Genomic DNA, 14,698 nt, shown 5'->3' on the forward strand with positions numbered 1-14,698 from the left:
AATTGGCCCTTAGGGCCCAATGACCAAGTAACGTGAATATTAGGCCTAATAAATAGTTATCGACGTATTTTGTTCATTTGTTTTATTCTGTTGTTTTTTTAGCTCGAGTTTTTAATAGATTGATGATAAAAATCCTCTTTTTGTAAAAACGACGTTTTGAGCCAATAATCCTTCACTTTTTAATTAAGGCTCAAAGTTTTGTAAAAATGACACTTTAGTCCATAATTTATAAAAATTTGCAATTTTGTCCCAAATGTATAAAATTTTACGGTTTTAGCCCAAAAAGTTATATTTTCACATTTAGAATCCTGTTTTGCAGAAAAGTGCATTTTCAACCCCTTGTTTGTAAAAATTTACACTTTCGGTCCAATTTTGGAAAATCTTACATTTTTGGTCCAATTTGAAAATAAATATTATTTTCACCCCTAAATTTGTTTTATTTACATTTATGACTCCAACTTTGGCCAAATAACATTTTTAACCCTAATTTTTTTTTTGTAAATTGGGCCCAAAACTGTGAGGCCCAAAAGTTTTGGCCCATTAAGCTTAAATTTGCATTTTTGGCCCTTTTTAAAGTATGTTTAACATAAAAATACCTTTTATACATGTTGGACCTGTTTAGCCCTTATAAAAACATAAATGTCACTTTTTGCCCTTATCTTTTGTTTTCTTGACAATTTTGACATTTTATAAGGTTTTTGTTGAAATCTTTTGTATCTTAAACATGTAATCGCTTTTGGCTTGATAATGTGATGTATATAATGTCATAGTTCATAGATCTTTGCTAAATAATACTTAAGATTTTGAGATTTGCTATGATCTAACACAATTTTACCAAATAAACTAAGAATTCACACTAAACATGCATAGAACACATAGATCTACACATTTTACTTGTATTCTCCCCCAAAAATCATATGAAAACCAAAAACAAGGGGTTATGAACTCACATTTGCTTGATGTTTCGGTTTTTTGAAGAAGAAGTGGAAAGAGATGAAGTGATTTTTGGCCCTAGCAAACTCCCTTGAGTAGTTTTCGAACTTAGGGGCTTCTAATGAGTTAGAACATTAAAGAAGGTTATGTAAGAGAAGATTTTTAGCATTAAAATGGATAATATGTGTTTATATATTATAAACACTTACCAAGAGGTTGAAACCTTGAAGATTACTCTTGAAACACAAACAAAACCTTAAGATCTTTGATGAAAGAAGAAGAAGATTTTAGAGATGTTTGGAGAGGATTTTCAAGTGTGTGTGTGTGTGTGTGTTTTTGGCTCTCGGCCGAGAGTAGTAGAAGAAGAGAGGGGAGAGAGTGATGAGATGACTAGCATGGAAGCATGGAGGATCTAACATTGTTACATGTTGAACAATATGGAGGTGGCACCTCCAAAGTCAACCCCCCATTTCACTTCTTTTCCTTTTTTTTTGTTTTATACATGGGCCGAGATTTTGGGCCAAGAATAAAGGGTGGAGTAGTTTGGGATCATTAACTTTAGTTAGGATCTTTGGATGCTAAACGTAAAAAATTTCGGCCCATTGGGTCCTTGGAAGCATTCACGGCCCAAATAGAATAAAAGAATGGGCTTTATGGCTCACTAAGGTTAATTGGATTAGTTATGGCCCAATAAGGCCCATTAGGGTTAGAATAAATCATTCTAGACCCAAATGGTTCAAAATGTTTTATATTTATGAATCATGTCCAATTAGGATCCAATTAGGGCTTCTAAGTCCAATAAAGTTGAATTGGGTGTTTATTGGTCCATTAGACCCAATAAGGAAATCCTAGTCCAATATGGACTTAAACCGGGATTCTTAGGGTTTTCAGACTCTTTGATGAACATAATTGATGAATATAAATGAGCATTGAGTGAGATTTACTTAGAGTACATGTTTTACAATAGATGAACAGTTACACAGGAATAGAATTTCCTAGCTAAAATGCTAGTTGTGATTGAATAACCCATGATAATTAAAATTTCTATAAATATAAATATCTATCTTATCAGAGGATGATTATATATTTTTAAGCATATAGTGATATTTACAAGAATAAATAATGTTTATTACCTTTTTTGACATTTAAATATGAAGAGTATTAGTGATGATAGTATAATTCTTATGAATACATTAATTGATATTATCGCATGTACCTATGAAAAAAATATCAATTTGTATTATATTCAAACATTAGAAGCATGTTGGATGAGTAGTTATGTTATTTGATTTCAAACCAAGAGGTGGTGGTATCGGTTCATCTCCAAGATATCATTTAAGCTTTAATTTTGTGAGCCTTATAAGAGTATCTCCCATCGCCTTTAAGATAAAACTTTCACCATTCTCACATTTCATATAAGAGATTCAATACGACGCTCCTCATCTCTGTAGAAAGTTTTTCAATAAATGATTAACATTCCTCATCCGAATCAAAGTAACTCGTTGAGTTACTGAGTTTTAGTAAAAATGCAAAACAAAAACCAAATAAAAAAACTAACAAAAAACCGCAAAATAAATAAATAAATAAATAAATAAAATAAACAAAAAACCACATAAAAATCGAACGGTGCAGTTTTTAAACTTCAAAAAACCGAAGTTGCGGTTTTCGGTTCAGTTTTGGCCAAAACTGCACCATGCTCACAACTATTTGTTGAACATTGTTTTACAGGTATCTAGATCTATACCTTTTGTTTCTTTCTTGTTTTATTTTCATTCTCTTATGCTCCATTCCAATTTATTTTCTTTTTTAATGATTGATCAATAACAATTTCACCTTAAAGGTAAAATTAGAGTTCCTAAAGGAGTTTCCGGATAAACATAGATATTCCATTGCACCACCCATAAATGACATCTAGATCGATTTAATAAGTTGTTCGTTGTTATAGCTATCAAATTTTCTTAATTAAGATTTTTTTGTGATTCCTCTTTGTAACAACAGGCTGAGCTCTTGAGCTCAATTGTTGGAAGATTTATCCCGGGGTATTAGATTCATTCAATCGGATTTTCAGGTAGATACTAACAATGCTTATCCTTTATCTTCCTCTTCATGGACGATCCTGGTTACTCAATTTTAATTTCCCAATTTTGGGTTTTTTTGTGATTTTGAAAGCATACTCTGGTTACATTTTCAGAAAATCATTCCGGTGATTTGCCAAGGGTGGACTTTCTTCTATATCTCACCAGGTATACACAATGAGAAATTTAGCAACAATGTTTTTTTTTTTTTTTTTTTTTTTTTTTTCAATGTGTGTTAATTACTTATGAACATCATATTGTTTAATGAAATGAGTGGTAGTTGTCAAACAATATACATATTGGTTTCTCTTGGTTATAATATGTTAGTATATATATTTTCCTATTGCTTTTACAAAATTATCACTTTTTAACAACATATATTGTTTTTGGTGTTTTATCGCATATTTTAATATGTTTATTTAATTTCTTTGACATAATTATAATAGTACGTAAACAATTGTAATTGATATCCACAGTCCAAAAATCATGATTAATAACCCACACTTAATATAACATCTAACCATCTCTATTCTAATAAAAGAATAGTTTTATTCTCATTTAGACACGTGTCATTGTATTAGGCTTCTTAATTAATGCATATGTTATTCTCTTTTTACCATGTGTCACCCTATTATGTCATCTAATTAATGCATGTCATTTATCAACCTATTGATTCTTCATTTTAAATTTCAAAATTTAAATTTACCACTCTAATTACATTAAATTAATAACATTAGAATAAAAATTAAAATAAAATTAATACAAATTATAAAATGATATAATTTCACATATTTATTTAAATCAATGATTATAATTTCATATAACTAAAAAAATATCTTAATTAATAATTTATTTAAAATAATTGATTAATAATTTTGAGTTTTTATTATAAAAGTTCAATTACTTTTGTATCCGTGATTTCCACGGGTTATAAACTAGTGATTAATAACCCACACTTAATATAACATCTAATCACAACAAAATTAGTAACTGAAAGTGAACATTGTATTTAATAAGGACATCATTAGGTCCAGTTATTACTTTAAAAGAAGATAATATGTAATACAACCAAACTTTACTTTTGATTTCTATAATAGAATGATACTACGATATTTGAATTTGGAAGTTTTTAAATATGTTATGTTTTAGTACGAACAAAATATAAAAACACAATGATAAATTAAAATAACTTGGGGAGTTATAATAAATAGCAATAATAATCTCAATCCACTAAACGAATGACTTAACCAATGATGACAATACAGACTTAGTTTTAGACGGCTATTGATTTTAAATTGAAAAAAGAAATAAAAGGTTGAAAAGACAAGCTTACCCTCGTAACACATGAGGAGGGTTAACATGGCGAGGTAACAAATTGTTAGCTGAAGGACCAAATTGCAATAAAACAATGAAACAGGGACCAACGATACAAGAAGTCAATCGTCTGGATTATAAATGCAACTTTTTAGGGAATATAATGATTTTATTATAAAAAATATTTTAGCTATTAATTAAATAACTTATATAATTAAACTGTTTTTAAATAATCCATACGACAACATGTAACCAAAAAGTTTTGGGTAGATTTACCGTTATAAAATTGTCATAAGATTTTATATACGGAGTGCTGATCCATCATTCGCAAAACCAACAAACCATTCAACTTTGAAGCTTCAGAGTTCCAGTGGGGCAAGCAAGTGCAAAATCAAAAATGGAGAAGCGGATGGCTGCTGCTACTGCTTCTGCTTCTGCTTCTTATCGTCTACTCAACCAAAAGAAGCACACCTCTAAAAGATTTCTGGATCATCGCCGATTGGTCACTAATTTCGGTGAACTTCACCGATCGTCTTCAAGTTCACGAGGTAAGGTATCGCTCTACAGTTACACTTATAGCTATGCACCCCTCTTTTTCATGTCCTATGCTTATAATTATCCCAATTCACTTCGCAATCGACATGAAATAATGTTTTACATTCTCTTTTTAGGTCTTACATCACAACTGTTGTTTAGTGTTTGTAATATTTCTTAATGAGTTAGTAACCGGGATTAATGAACATCCAAATGAATTGGGGAAAGTGCGAATTATCTGATACTAATTCCACAGGTTTTATGCATCATTGTGGAACTGCGCCTCTCCAGAGTTTTCTTTCACGTTTTCTATGGGCTCTTCAGAAATCTTCCCTAAATCACATACAGAATCTTCCTGGAATCCAGCACAGAACTTTCGGTTCAGCAACTTCCACCATAATTCAACGAAACCCCTTGTTTTCAACCATTAATCATGATGATATCATCTATTTCGAAAACAAATTAGGTTTGAAAAACGTAATTCAGGACGAAGAAGAACTACAAACTGCAAACACGGATTGGATGCATAAGTACAAAGGCTCAAGTAAGCTTATGCTCCTACCTGAGAACACTGATCAGGTTTGTAATTGTATTATCTTTCCTTTTTCCAAAGTTGTTTCTTATACTGCTTTTAATCACATACAGTTAGTTATCACTTTGGGTGTGTTTCCATGCAGTTATCTCAAATTCTTAAGTATTGCAATTCCAGATGTTTGGCAGTTGTTCCTCAAGGTGGAAACACAGGTCTTGTTGGAGGAAGTGTTCCTGTATTTGATGAGGTAACACTAACACTAACACTAACACTACTATCCCTTCATCTTAGATTCATTGTTTGCTTGTGTTCCAGTTTTTGATTTACTGTATCAATTTCAGGTGATTATAAATACTCGTCGCATGAATAATATCATTTCCTTTGACGAGGTAGGGAGGTCAGTCTTCTTATATTACTAATCCAAAGGACTTTTTGGTCATTTTTTATTAAAAACACACACATATTTTGTTGGTTGCTAATATCAATATATACTAAAGCTGTACAATTTTGCAGGTGAGTGGTGTACTGGTATGTGAAGCAGGATGCATACTGGAAAATCTAATCTCTTTCCTAGACAAACAAGGGTAATAGTTTTAAATTTTATAATATTATTAAAAGTTATAATATTTGTGTAAACATATTTAATTAAAATTTTGTTTCAGGTTTATTATGCCATTAGATTTAGGTGCAAAAGGAAGCTGTCAGATTGGTGGAAATGTTTCAACTAATGCTGGTGGATTACGCCTTATACGTTATGGATCTCTTCATGGAACTGTTCTTGGTAAGCCTTTTTTTTTTTTTCTCATTTCATTTTAGTCAAGTATTTAAATTTTTGGAATTAAACAGTTATATAATTTAAAAAAAAAAAAAAAAAAAAATCAGGTCTTGAAGTTGTTTTGGCGAATGGTAATGTGATTGATATGCTTGGGACTTTGCGAAAAGACAACACAGGCTATGACCTAAAGCATTTATTTATCGGTATGACATAAAAATAAACTTTTATTTTATAAATATATCAAAATATTTAGTCGATTTAGTACTATGTATTTTCAGGAAGTGAAGGGTCTTTGGGTATTATAACAAAAGTTTCCATATTAACACCTCCAAAGCTGTCTTCTGTAAACATTGCTTTCCTTGCTTGTCAAGATTATATCAGTTGCCAGGTAAAACATTGTTTTTCTTTTTATTCTCTTTTTAAAAAAAAAAAATCTTATATTCTTTTTTTTTTGTGTGTCTATTAGAAACTTGTATTCCAAGCTAAAAGAAAACTTGGTGAAATATTATCTGCATTTGAGTTTCTTGATGCACAAGCAATGAATCTTGTTCTTGATCATTTAGACAGTGTCCGAAATCCATTACCATCTTCAATTTACAACTTCTATGTTCTTATCGAGACAACTGGCAGCAATGAATGTAATGACAAGTAAGTAACTTTTTTTTTTCTTTCTATTTTACTTTACCTATTTATTATTTATATATATAATAATTATTTGATTTTTGTTTTGTAGAGAGAAGGTTGAGGGGTTTCTTGTGGATGCAATGGAAAGTGGTTTAGTAAGTGATGGAGCCATAGCACAGGATTTGAATCAGGCATCATCATTTTGGCAAATTCGTGAGGGAATTCCAGAAGCATTGCAGAAAGCTGGAGCTGTATATAAATATGATTTATCAATTCCTGTTGAGAAAATGTATGATCTTGTTGAAGAAATGAGGATACGTTTAGGTAAAAGTTTAACTTTTTTTTTTTTTCTCAATTTGTTATGATTTGCTGATTTTGGTTTTAAAAACGAAAAATAGGTGGTAAAGCAAATGTAGTGGGATATGGTCACCTTGGAGATGGAAACCTTCATTTGAATGTTTCGGCTCCTCAGTATGATGATGCTGTAAGATTTTTTTTATTTTGTTTTTCAAAAATATAAAATTATATTTTGTTCTAATTGTTACCAAAAAAAAAAAAATACAGATTTTGGCTGAAATTGAACCATTTGTGTATGAATGGACATCAAAGCAACATGGGAGTATTAGTGCTGAACATGGATTAGGTCTTATGAAAGCTGAAAAGATTTACTATAGCAAGTCAACTGCAACTGTAAGTCTACTTTTGTAATATTATTATCTGTTTGACTTAATGGACCTAATAGTTCAGGGCTTAATAGATACAGATATATTCAGACAGTTCATTCAGTGAAAAAGAAACACACATCATGTATATAACAAGTTAACCAGACATGTATCATTATCAATTCAGCTACTATACTTGTACAGAGTAAAAGATAATTTGTTATGTAATTTGTAGGTAGAGTTGATGGCTTCTATGAAGAAGATGTTGGATCCTAATGGAATTCTCAATCCTTACAAAGTTATCCCACAATCACTCCTATTATCCTGAATTCATCCTCCTAATATCAATGTTGTTAATTGTGGTGCTACTTTTTAATTTAAATTAACAACTACTCTTTTGTAAATTACTTCATATTCAATAAATATAAAATAGTTCAGATTGTTTGTGTAAATAATTATTTGTTTTTGATGTTTTCTAGGTAGGTTTTTTATTCGCTTAATGAAATACAGAAAGACTCATAACATTACCTGAAATAATTATTTTTCTTTTTGAAAAAACAATTACCTTGCTTTAATATTTTAGCGAAAAAAAAAATCATGGTGTTGTGTTTGCTTTAATTTTTTTGTTGAAAAAACGATTACAAAGTTTGTAAGAAGAAAACGTAAACCAAAATGATTTAAATGGTCATAACTCACAAGTACAAGGAGGTGGTAGTTGGTGGGTGCACTTAACATCAAAGATGCATGCATTAACTTCGATTTTGGGTTTGACCCATTTCCATTAATGGTGATTTTGAAGTTAAAGGTTATTTACAGGAAAGTTCTAAATTTTTCTAAAAAATTTCAATAAAATCTTAAAAAAAATTGAACAGATTAGTCTCAATATTTTGAAAAAATCAGATAATCTATCATTTGTTGTTCAAATATAAAAAATGATTTTTTTTTCGTTAATTTAGGCAAAACATTAAAATATTTAGATTTTTCTGTTAAAAAAAAAACTTTTAGAACTTTATCGAAATTTTTAAATTTTTTTTGGGACTTTTCTATAAATAACCCTTTAAACTTGTGTTGGTTGAAGGTGATACATTTGTAGTAATAAACTATCGGGAATGTGAAATAAAACTCAAAATATATATTTGGTTAAAAGTGCATTTGGAGGTTTGAATTCATAAAAGAAAATGACATTTTTACCTTATTTTTTACATCTTTTCATAACCCACCAAATGAATAGATTTTGCGAATGGAGAAGAGCCATGAGGTTTTTCTAGGGTGTAGATTTACGAACAGAGTGTAAATCTGTGAACCATAGATGTTGTTGCAATGGCGGTGCATTGGTGGTGATGGCGACATACAAGTGGCAATAGTCGAACAGCGAAGAGAGAAAAGAGAGGACGAGAGTGAGAGGGTGTTCTTTGTTTTGTGTTTTACTGCTATCCACTCACCGAAGTGTAGATCTCCACCATCACCTCTAGTCGTGGTGTTGTTAGGAGCCAAATGTAAGCTTTAGCATCTTTTTTGATATCTAAAGACTCACCGGTCCAAACACATGTGTAATCCGTTGGTGATTTGAGAGTGGGTTTTGAGGAGTCATTTGATACATCTTTTCTGACGAAAATATGACCGGAAAATGGGATGTTGTTTGGTTCTGTATATGAGCCTAAACTTGAAAAACGTTGTGGGATCTCAACTAGGTCGTAAAATGTAGCACCGAGATTGTTAGTTCCTCCTCCATTTGTTGCCCATATTTTGTTGAATTATGTTACCCGACTCACTTGTAACCCTCCAAGATCTATGATTTTGTTTTTGGTTTTAGTTTGATTGTTTCTTGAAGACTGGAAGATAAAAAGGAGAGAGAGAGAGAGAGAGAGAGAGAGAGAGAGAGAGAGAGAGAGAGAGAGAGAGAGAGAGAGATTTTATTATTATTATTATTTTTTATTATTTAGATACCAAAATAAATAAAGAAAATAGAAAAAAGAAATAAAATTGGTAAAATCGATTTTTCAATGTATCAGAGTTGAAACTTTTTGAATTATATTCAAAAAAAAAATTGAATACTATAGGACCAATCTTGCACTTTTGTCTTTATATATTCTTAAAAACCAATAATGTGAAATAAACAATTCAAACACCACAAATTGAAATATACCAGCAACCTGAGGGACTATTTATGTAATTACTCGTAAATAAAATTGAGCAGCCAGCCATCCATGTATTTGTCACAACTCACAACACCGCATCACCACCCTCACACTTACAAAAGTCAATCTCTCTCTCTCTCTCTCTCTCTCTCTCTCCGGCATCACTACCGACTTTGTGGCTCGCTCTGCCGTTCACCCCCGTCATGACCGGCTCTTCCACCTCTTCTCGCAAGGTGCTCTCTCCATCTTTCAACATACACTTCTTTATCTGTTCTGTCTACGTATATGCGTGTGTGTACACGACTTTAGGGACTTTATTGTATACTCACACAGATACGTATCTAAATTACGCGTTCCACTGACTTCGTCTCCAGAAAATTGAAGCATAATTGCAATCAGTTATAAGTTTGACTAAAATTTGATGTTGAATAATTAGGTTTTGAGCAAAATAGCTAGCAATAGACTTCAAAAGGAGCTGGTAGAGTGGCAGGTCAATCCTCCTTCTGGATTTATACACAAAGTCACCGACAACCTTCAGAGGTTATTAACTTTTCATTTCAATTATTTTTCTAGGGTTTATCTATCCCAAAGTGTGATTTCCGATATTATTTCCTCGTGGTATACTCATAAAAGGGGATATAACTGTAAATTTTGATTCAGGGTTCCACGACCATGTTAAAATTCTCCACATATCCGTTGTCTAGTATCGATTTTCTTCTTAAAATTCTCCATGAAATTTGCTGACAACTTTGATTTAAGGAAATTCTATGATCTTTTAATGTGCAACTACCTACCATTAATAACTATAAACAATCAATTTTATTCCTCCAATCTGTTACTTCCTTGGGCATATTGCAACCTCTGAGAATATGGAAATCGTTTGAACTTCCTTTCGTTTTGACAAAAGTAGGAATCTTGTTGAACCAAAAGGATGGAAAATCTAACTTTCTTGCAATGATGATGATGGATCACATTTTTTTTGCACTATACTACATAAATGGACAAAAAAATGTGTCCATATGTAATGGTGTCCAAAGTTGGTGAAAACCCATGTGATGTGTTGCATCAAAGAAAAATCATGTTTTTTCAACATATGATATGTGAGAGTTATTGTTTTCAAATAACTACGTCTGAAAAACTTATAATCCCTTTTCGACACAACCAACTATTTTGTAACTATTTTTACATTCAACATTTTCTTGTTTAAAGGTGGGTGATTGAAGTGTATGGAGCTCAGGGGACAATTTATGCAAATGAAAAGTATCAACTCCAAGTTGATTTTCCTGAGAATTATCCTATGGAAGCACCTCAGGTCTGTGTCTGAAATCTTGAATTTATTAAGTAAATTATGTGTTTTACTTCCTTCATCTTAGCTTATGTTAGTTATGGATTGTTTGGTGGAAGGATACAGGTGATATTTTTGCATCCAGCTCCTTTACACCCACACATCTATAGCAATGGCCATATTTGTTTAGGTAAAGTAATTATTATTCATGTCCATGATGCAATTTTTGTTAATATTTTTTAACTGCTTGTTTTGTAGATATTTTATATGACTCATGGTCACCAGCCATGACTGTTAGCTCTGTGTGTATCAGTATTCTGTCCATGCTTTCAAGTTCAACAGTCAAGGTTCGTTTTCTTTTCTTCCAAAAAAAAAAAACACATATTTTGTATTGTTTTAGTGATAACTGATAACACAAACACTTAACCTATGGATGCAGGAAAGACCAGAAGATAATGATCGGTATGTTAGAAACTGTAGAAATGGTAGATCTCCTAAAGAAACAAGATGGTGGTTTCATGATGATAAAGTTTAATGAAAATCTCAATGTGATGGATGTAGCTGTAAAGTGGTAAACGAAAGCCAGGTCACATTTCTTGGTTATTTTACTCGGTCAGAAAGAACACCTTCTTCTGGCTCTGGGCTGGCTGTTCCAAAGGATGCTTTCATTATACACATTTTATCAAATCTATACCATGATCGTTTATTTATGCTATACTTTTATTACTAACATTTCATAAAAGTTGGGCTTTGGGTTTGCTTACACACACGTGCGTGTGATGAGATTGGAAGACTAGTTATGTTGTTTGCCCCCCTTCCTTCTATTTTTGAATGCTAATAATGAATGAATGATTCAAAGAAGTTTGTTCTTGACCTCAAGATTGACAGACAATAACAGCGATATCCAACTACATTTGCCTACATGTACATTCCTTGAAAACTAAAAAAAAAAAAATGATAAAGAAAGCAAAGCGCATTGAATGAATTGTTGTTTTTATCCCAAAAGTAGTACCATAAAATAAATACATGTGTGTCAGTCAGTTGTTTGCCCTTTCGCTTGTTGTCTTTGCAAGTTTTAGCAGATGCAGAACGTTTTCATACACAATGAAAGTTATTGAAGCTGCAGGCAGGTTTTTCAAAAGGTTTGCTGTTATACCTCTGTAAAAACCTCGTACGCCTTCTAACCTACAGCAACCCACCCATATTTAATACTAGTAAATCATAATAGTAATTAAGATTTTTCAAAAAAAGGATAAAGATAAAACTGACCGAGCAGTTTGCTTCACGGCATGCCAGCTGTCCATGTATCTTGGAACCCCATCCATGGGCCGTTGCTACAGTAAGTACGTACAATTCAAAATCATTTAAAAAAAAAATTCAAAATTTAATCATGCTAACTATATACTACCTGCAAGCGAGAGCGAATGACCTGAAACGGATATGTTGCCAGGCTGGCAGCCAGTTTCGAGGAAGCTCCTAAAACTGCGTAATCAACTGTCGTCTGTCACAAAAGTTATTATCATTATTATCAAAATTTACGAATAAATCACCTACATTAAATAATCATATTATGAATTACTCTGAAATTACCAATGACTCAGGAGTGTAAGAACTCAAGCCTCTTTGTTTATCCCTTAAGTCACGCAATTTCTTACGAAAACTTGCTAATAAATCAGCAGCAGTAGTAATGGAAGCCATTTGTCTATCCCTTCGATCAACCAAAAGCTTACGAAGCTCCTCATATGCTGTAAACTGAATGGCACCATGCGTCACCTGTTTTTTTTTATTTATTAAAAAAAAACTTATTTTCGAATATTCAAGACCAACAATTATGTTCTTCTATTCTAACATTTTTGAACAGAGATAACAGTACCAAATCTAACCAGAAAAAGACCCGGTAAAAGCCCTTTGTATAACGCCCTCCATCCTTCATCTTTCAGTATCGTTTTCAAAGCATCTAAATAACGAAACAACACAGTGAGGGTAATTTTGTCTTTTTAGTTATTAAAAAAGGAATGGAAGGATGGGAATTCAATATACCAGCAAAGCCAGTATATGCGCGAGTGTTTTGAGGAGTTTGAAGTTGTAATCGTGTTTTCACCAGCCAGATAGGATTCGTGAAAAGACACACCTGAAAAAAAAAAAGTAACAATAATATTAATTACAACCTATACATATTACATGTATGAAATGATATATAATAAGCCAAAAAAAAAAAAGTGAAAGAAACTAACCAATCCTCCAGCTTCAGCAGCTGATGCAAGATGAATATGGACAGTTGTTTCCTGTTGATTTTTCAGGTACCTTTGTTTGGCTCTGTTATAGCTATTCAACAAAAGGGTATATATGTCAACAAGTTGGATATGCATGATTCTAAAATACCCTCCAACAATATTCAATAAAAGAGAAAATAATACAACTCTCTAAGCATGGAAACATATGCACTATGTATGCACTATGGTGTCCTATTATAAAACCTTCAATAGAATAATTAAGTATAGCTTAAGTACTGCAGGGCTCAATACTTCACTTACAAAAAGAAGTATAGACCCCATGAGATAGTTGAGCCTAGCACTGCAGGGCAAAAGCCAGAATAGAGCCCTCTGAGACCCTGAAAAAATGGTAACCATATAATTACTAGCATAAAAGACAACATTAAACAGAACATGTGAAAGACTTCCAAAGGTATCATGGATATGTAATAAAATTCTAGTTGGAATGATGAATACAATATCATATCTAGTTATAAGAGTAATTCAATTCAATAATTACAGCAGCATGAATACTAAACAGGGCAACATAACGAGATGTTTGTATTGGTATGAGATTTTATGTTGAGTTAAATGATTCCAGACAGAGTAGTTAAGCATATCTTGCTGATTCTAATAAAAATCAATGGAGTTGGGTGTAGAACACTGCTTATGGTACTTGATTTGTTATTACCAAATTAAATTAAATTAGAAGTTAAGCCAGGGTTGACTCGATCTGTATAAATGCTTATTAACATGAGAAATAATCATGTTAGCTATGTGGTCATCAGCACTAGAGATTAGAGAATGGACTTTCATACAAAGTAGTATGTAAAAACCAAACCCTATCATACCAATCATACATCATGCTTCCTTCTTATTGCTTTAATCTGTATCTGGAACTGAGACCAACAATAATTAAAAATCATTAAGTTCGCTTTTGAAACACTAAATTGTATCAAATCACCATATGCACGAAACAAAACGCAACATAATTATCAAACTCCTTTCCTAGTGTAAGTTTACAATAAATGAGCAATGAAACGCCCGTTGCATCAACAGGAGAAATTGAAATTTAGCAACAACGAATAGTGTTAAATAAACGCACCTCTGATCGACCAATGGTGAAGAGAGCATGAGGAGTGTGCTTGTAGGTCGGAAGGTTAGGGTTCCGACCATCATTAACTGTTAAATCGAATAAAATCAACGAAAAAATATATATACAGAGAGAATAAACTTGTTATTAGAGTATGAAAGTAGACACGATCAATCTGAGTAAATCAACATTTACGCACCTTGGAATCTAGTCCGGACAACATCGAGCGGATGAGAAAACGTGACGGTAGCAAGACCGGCAACGGATCCCGCGGTGGCGTTCTCCCATCGCCAATCCGTCGACTGAGTCATAATTTAGTTTTGCCGACGACAGTTAGCGTTAGTAGTATGCAACTTTAGGTGTTTATGGAGGGAGAAGAAATGGCAGTACGTAATGTTACACCGACCTGTTTGTTTGAAGAGCATACAAGATCCCGTCTATACGGATCCACTTTTGGTAATGGAATTTCAAATCTGATTTA

The 14,698-nt window shown here is 32.2% G+C and overlaps 3 protein-coding genes across 4 annotated transcripts; 2 read left to right on the forward strand and 1 right to left on the reverse strand.

Moving 5' to 3' along the window:
• The first annotated feature begins 4,621 nt into the window (after window positions 1-4,621).
• On the forward strand, window positions 4,622-7,904 carry D2HGDH (FAD-linked oxidases family protein). 2 transcript variants are annotated; one of them, XM_078980491.1, is made up of 13 exons: window positions 4,623-4,870; window positions 5,113-5,435; window positions 5,534-5,635; window positions 5,730-5,777; window positions 5,902-5,972; window positions 6,051-6,169; window positions 6,271-6,366; window positions 6,442-6,551; window positions 6,630-6,811; window positions 6,897-7,111; window positions 7,186-7,271; window positions 7,352-7,477; window positions 7,685-7,904. In XM_078980491.1, exons 1-13 carry the CDS (start codon window positions 4,720-4,722, stop codon window positions 7,775-7,777), a joined length of 1,722 nt encoding a protein of 573 aa, XP_078836617.1. In that variant the 5' UTR covers window positions 4,623-4,719; the 3' UTR covers window positions 7,778-7,904. The 2 variants fall into 2 exon arrangements, with proteins under 2 accessions (XP_078836618.1, XP_078836617.1); XM_078980492.1 differs by lacking the exon at window positions 6,271-6,366 and having other exon boundaries at window positions 4,622-4,870.
• Window positions 7,905-9,655: 1,751 nt separating this feature from the next.
• On the forward strand, window positions 9,656-11,733 carry LOC145031855 (putative ubiquitin-conjugating enzyme E2 16). Its single transcript, XM_078980494.1, has 6 exons — window positions 9,656-9,820; window positions 10,024-10,127; window positions 10,797-10,899; window positions 10,999-11,062; window positions 11,131-11,219; window positions 11,312-11,733. The coding sequence occupies exons 1-6, from the start codon at window positions 9,791-9,793 to the stop codon at window positions 11,405-11,407; spliced, it is 486 nt and encodes a 161-aa protein (XP_078836620.1). The 5' UTR covers window positions 9,656-9,790; the 3' UTR covers window positions 11,408-11,733.
• A 94-nt stretch (window positions 11,734-11,827) lies between these two features.
• Window positions 11,828-14,683, reverse strand: LOC145031854 (folate transporter 1, chloroplastic-like). The gene is made up of 10 exons (XM_078980493.1): window positions 14,417-14,683; window positions 14,230-14,306; window positions 13,407-13,483; window positions 13,107-13,197; window positions 12,913-13,003; window positions 12,756-12,829; window positions 12,463-12,645; window positions 12,281-12,373; window positions 12,142-12,206; window positions 11,828-12,057 (listed from the first exon to the last, which is right to left on the reverse strand). Exons 1-10 carry the CDS (start codon window positions 14,526-14,528, stop codon window positions 11,910-11,912), a joined length of 1,011 nt encoding a protein of 336 aa, XP_078836619.1. The 5' UTR covers window positions 14,529-14,683; the 3' UTR covers window positions 11,828-11,909.
• Between the last annotated feature and the right edge of the window lie 15 nt (window positions 14,684-14,698).

The sequence above is a fragment of the Lactuca saligna genome, chromosome 2, assembly GCF_052625555.1.
Source record: "Lactuca saligna cultivar CGN05327 chromosome 2, ASM5262555v1, whole genome shotgun sequence".
Lineage (NCBI taxonomy): Eukaryota > Viridiplantae > Streptophyta > Magnoliopsida > Asterales > Asteraceae > Lactuca > Lactuca saligna.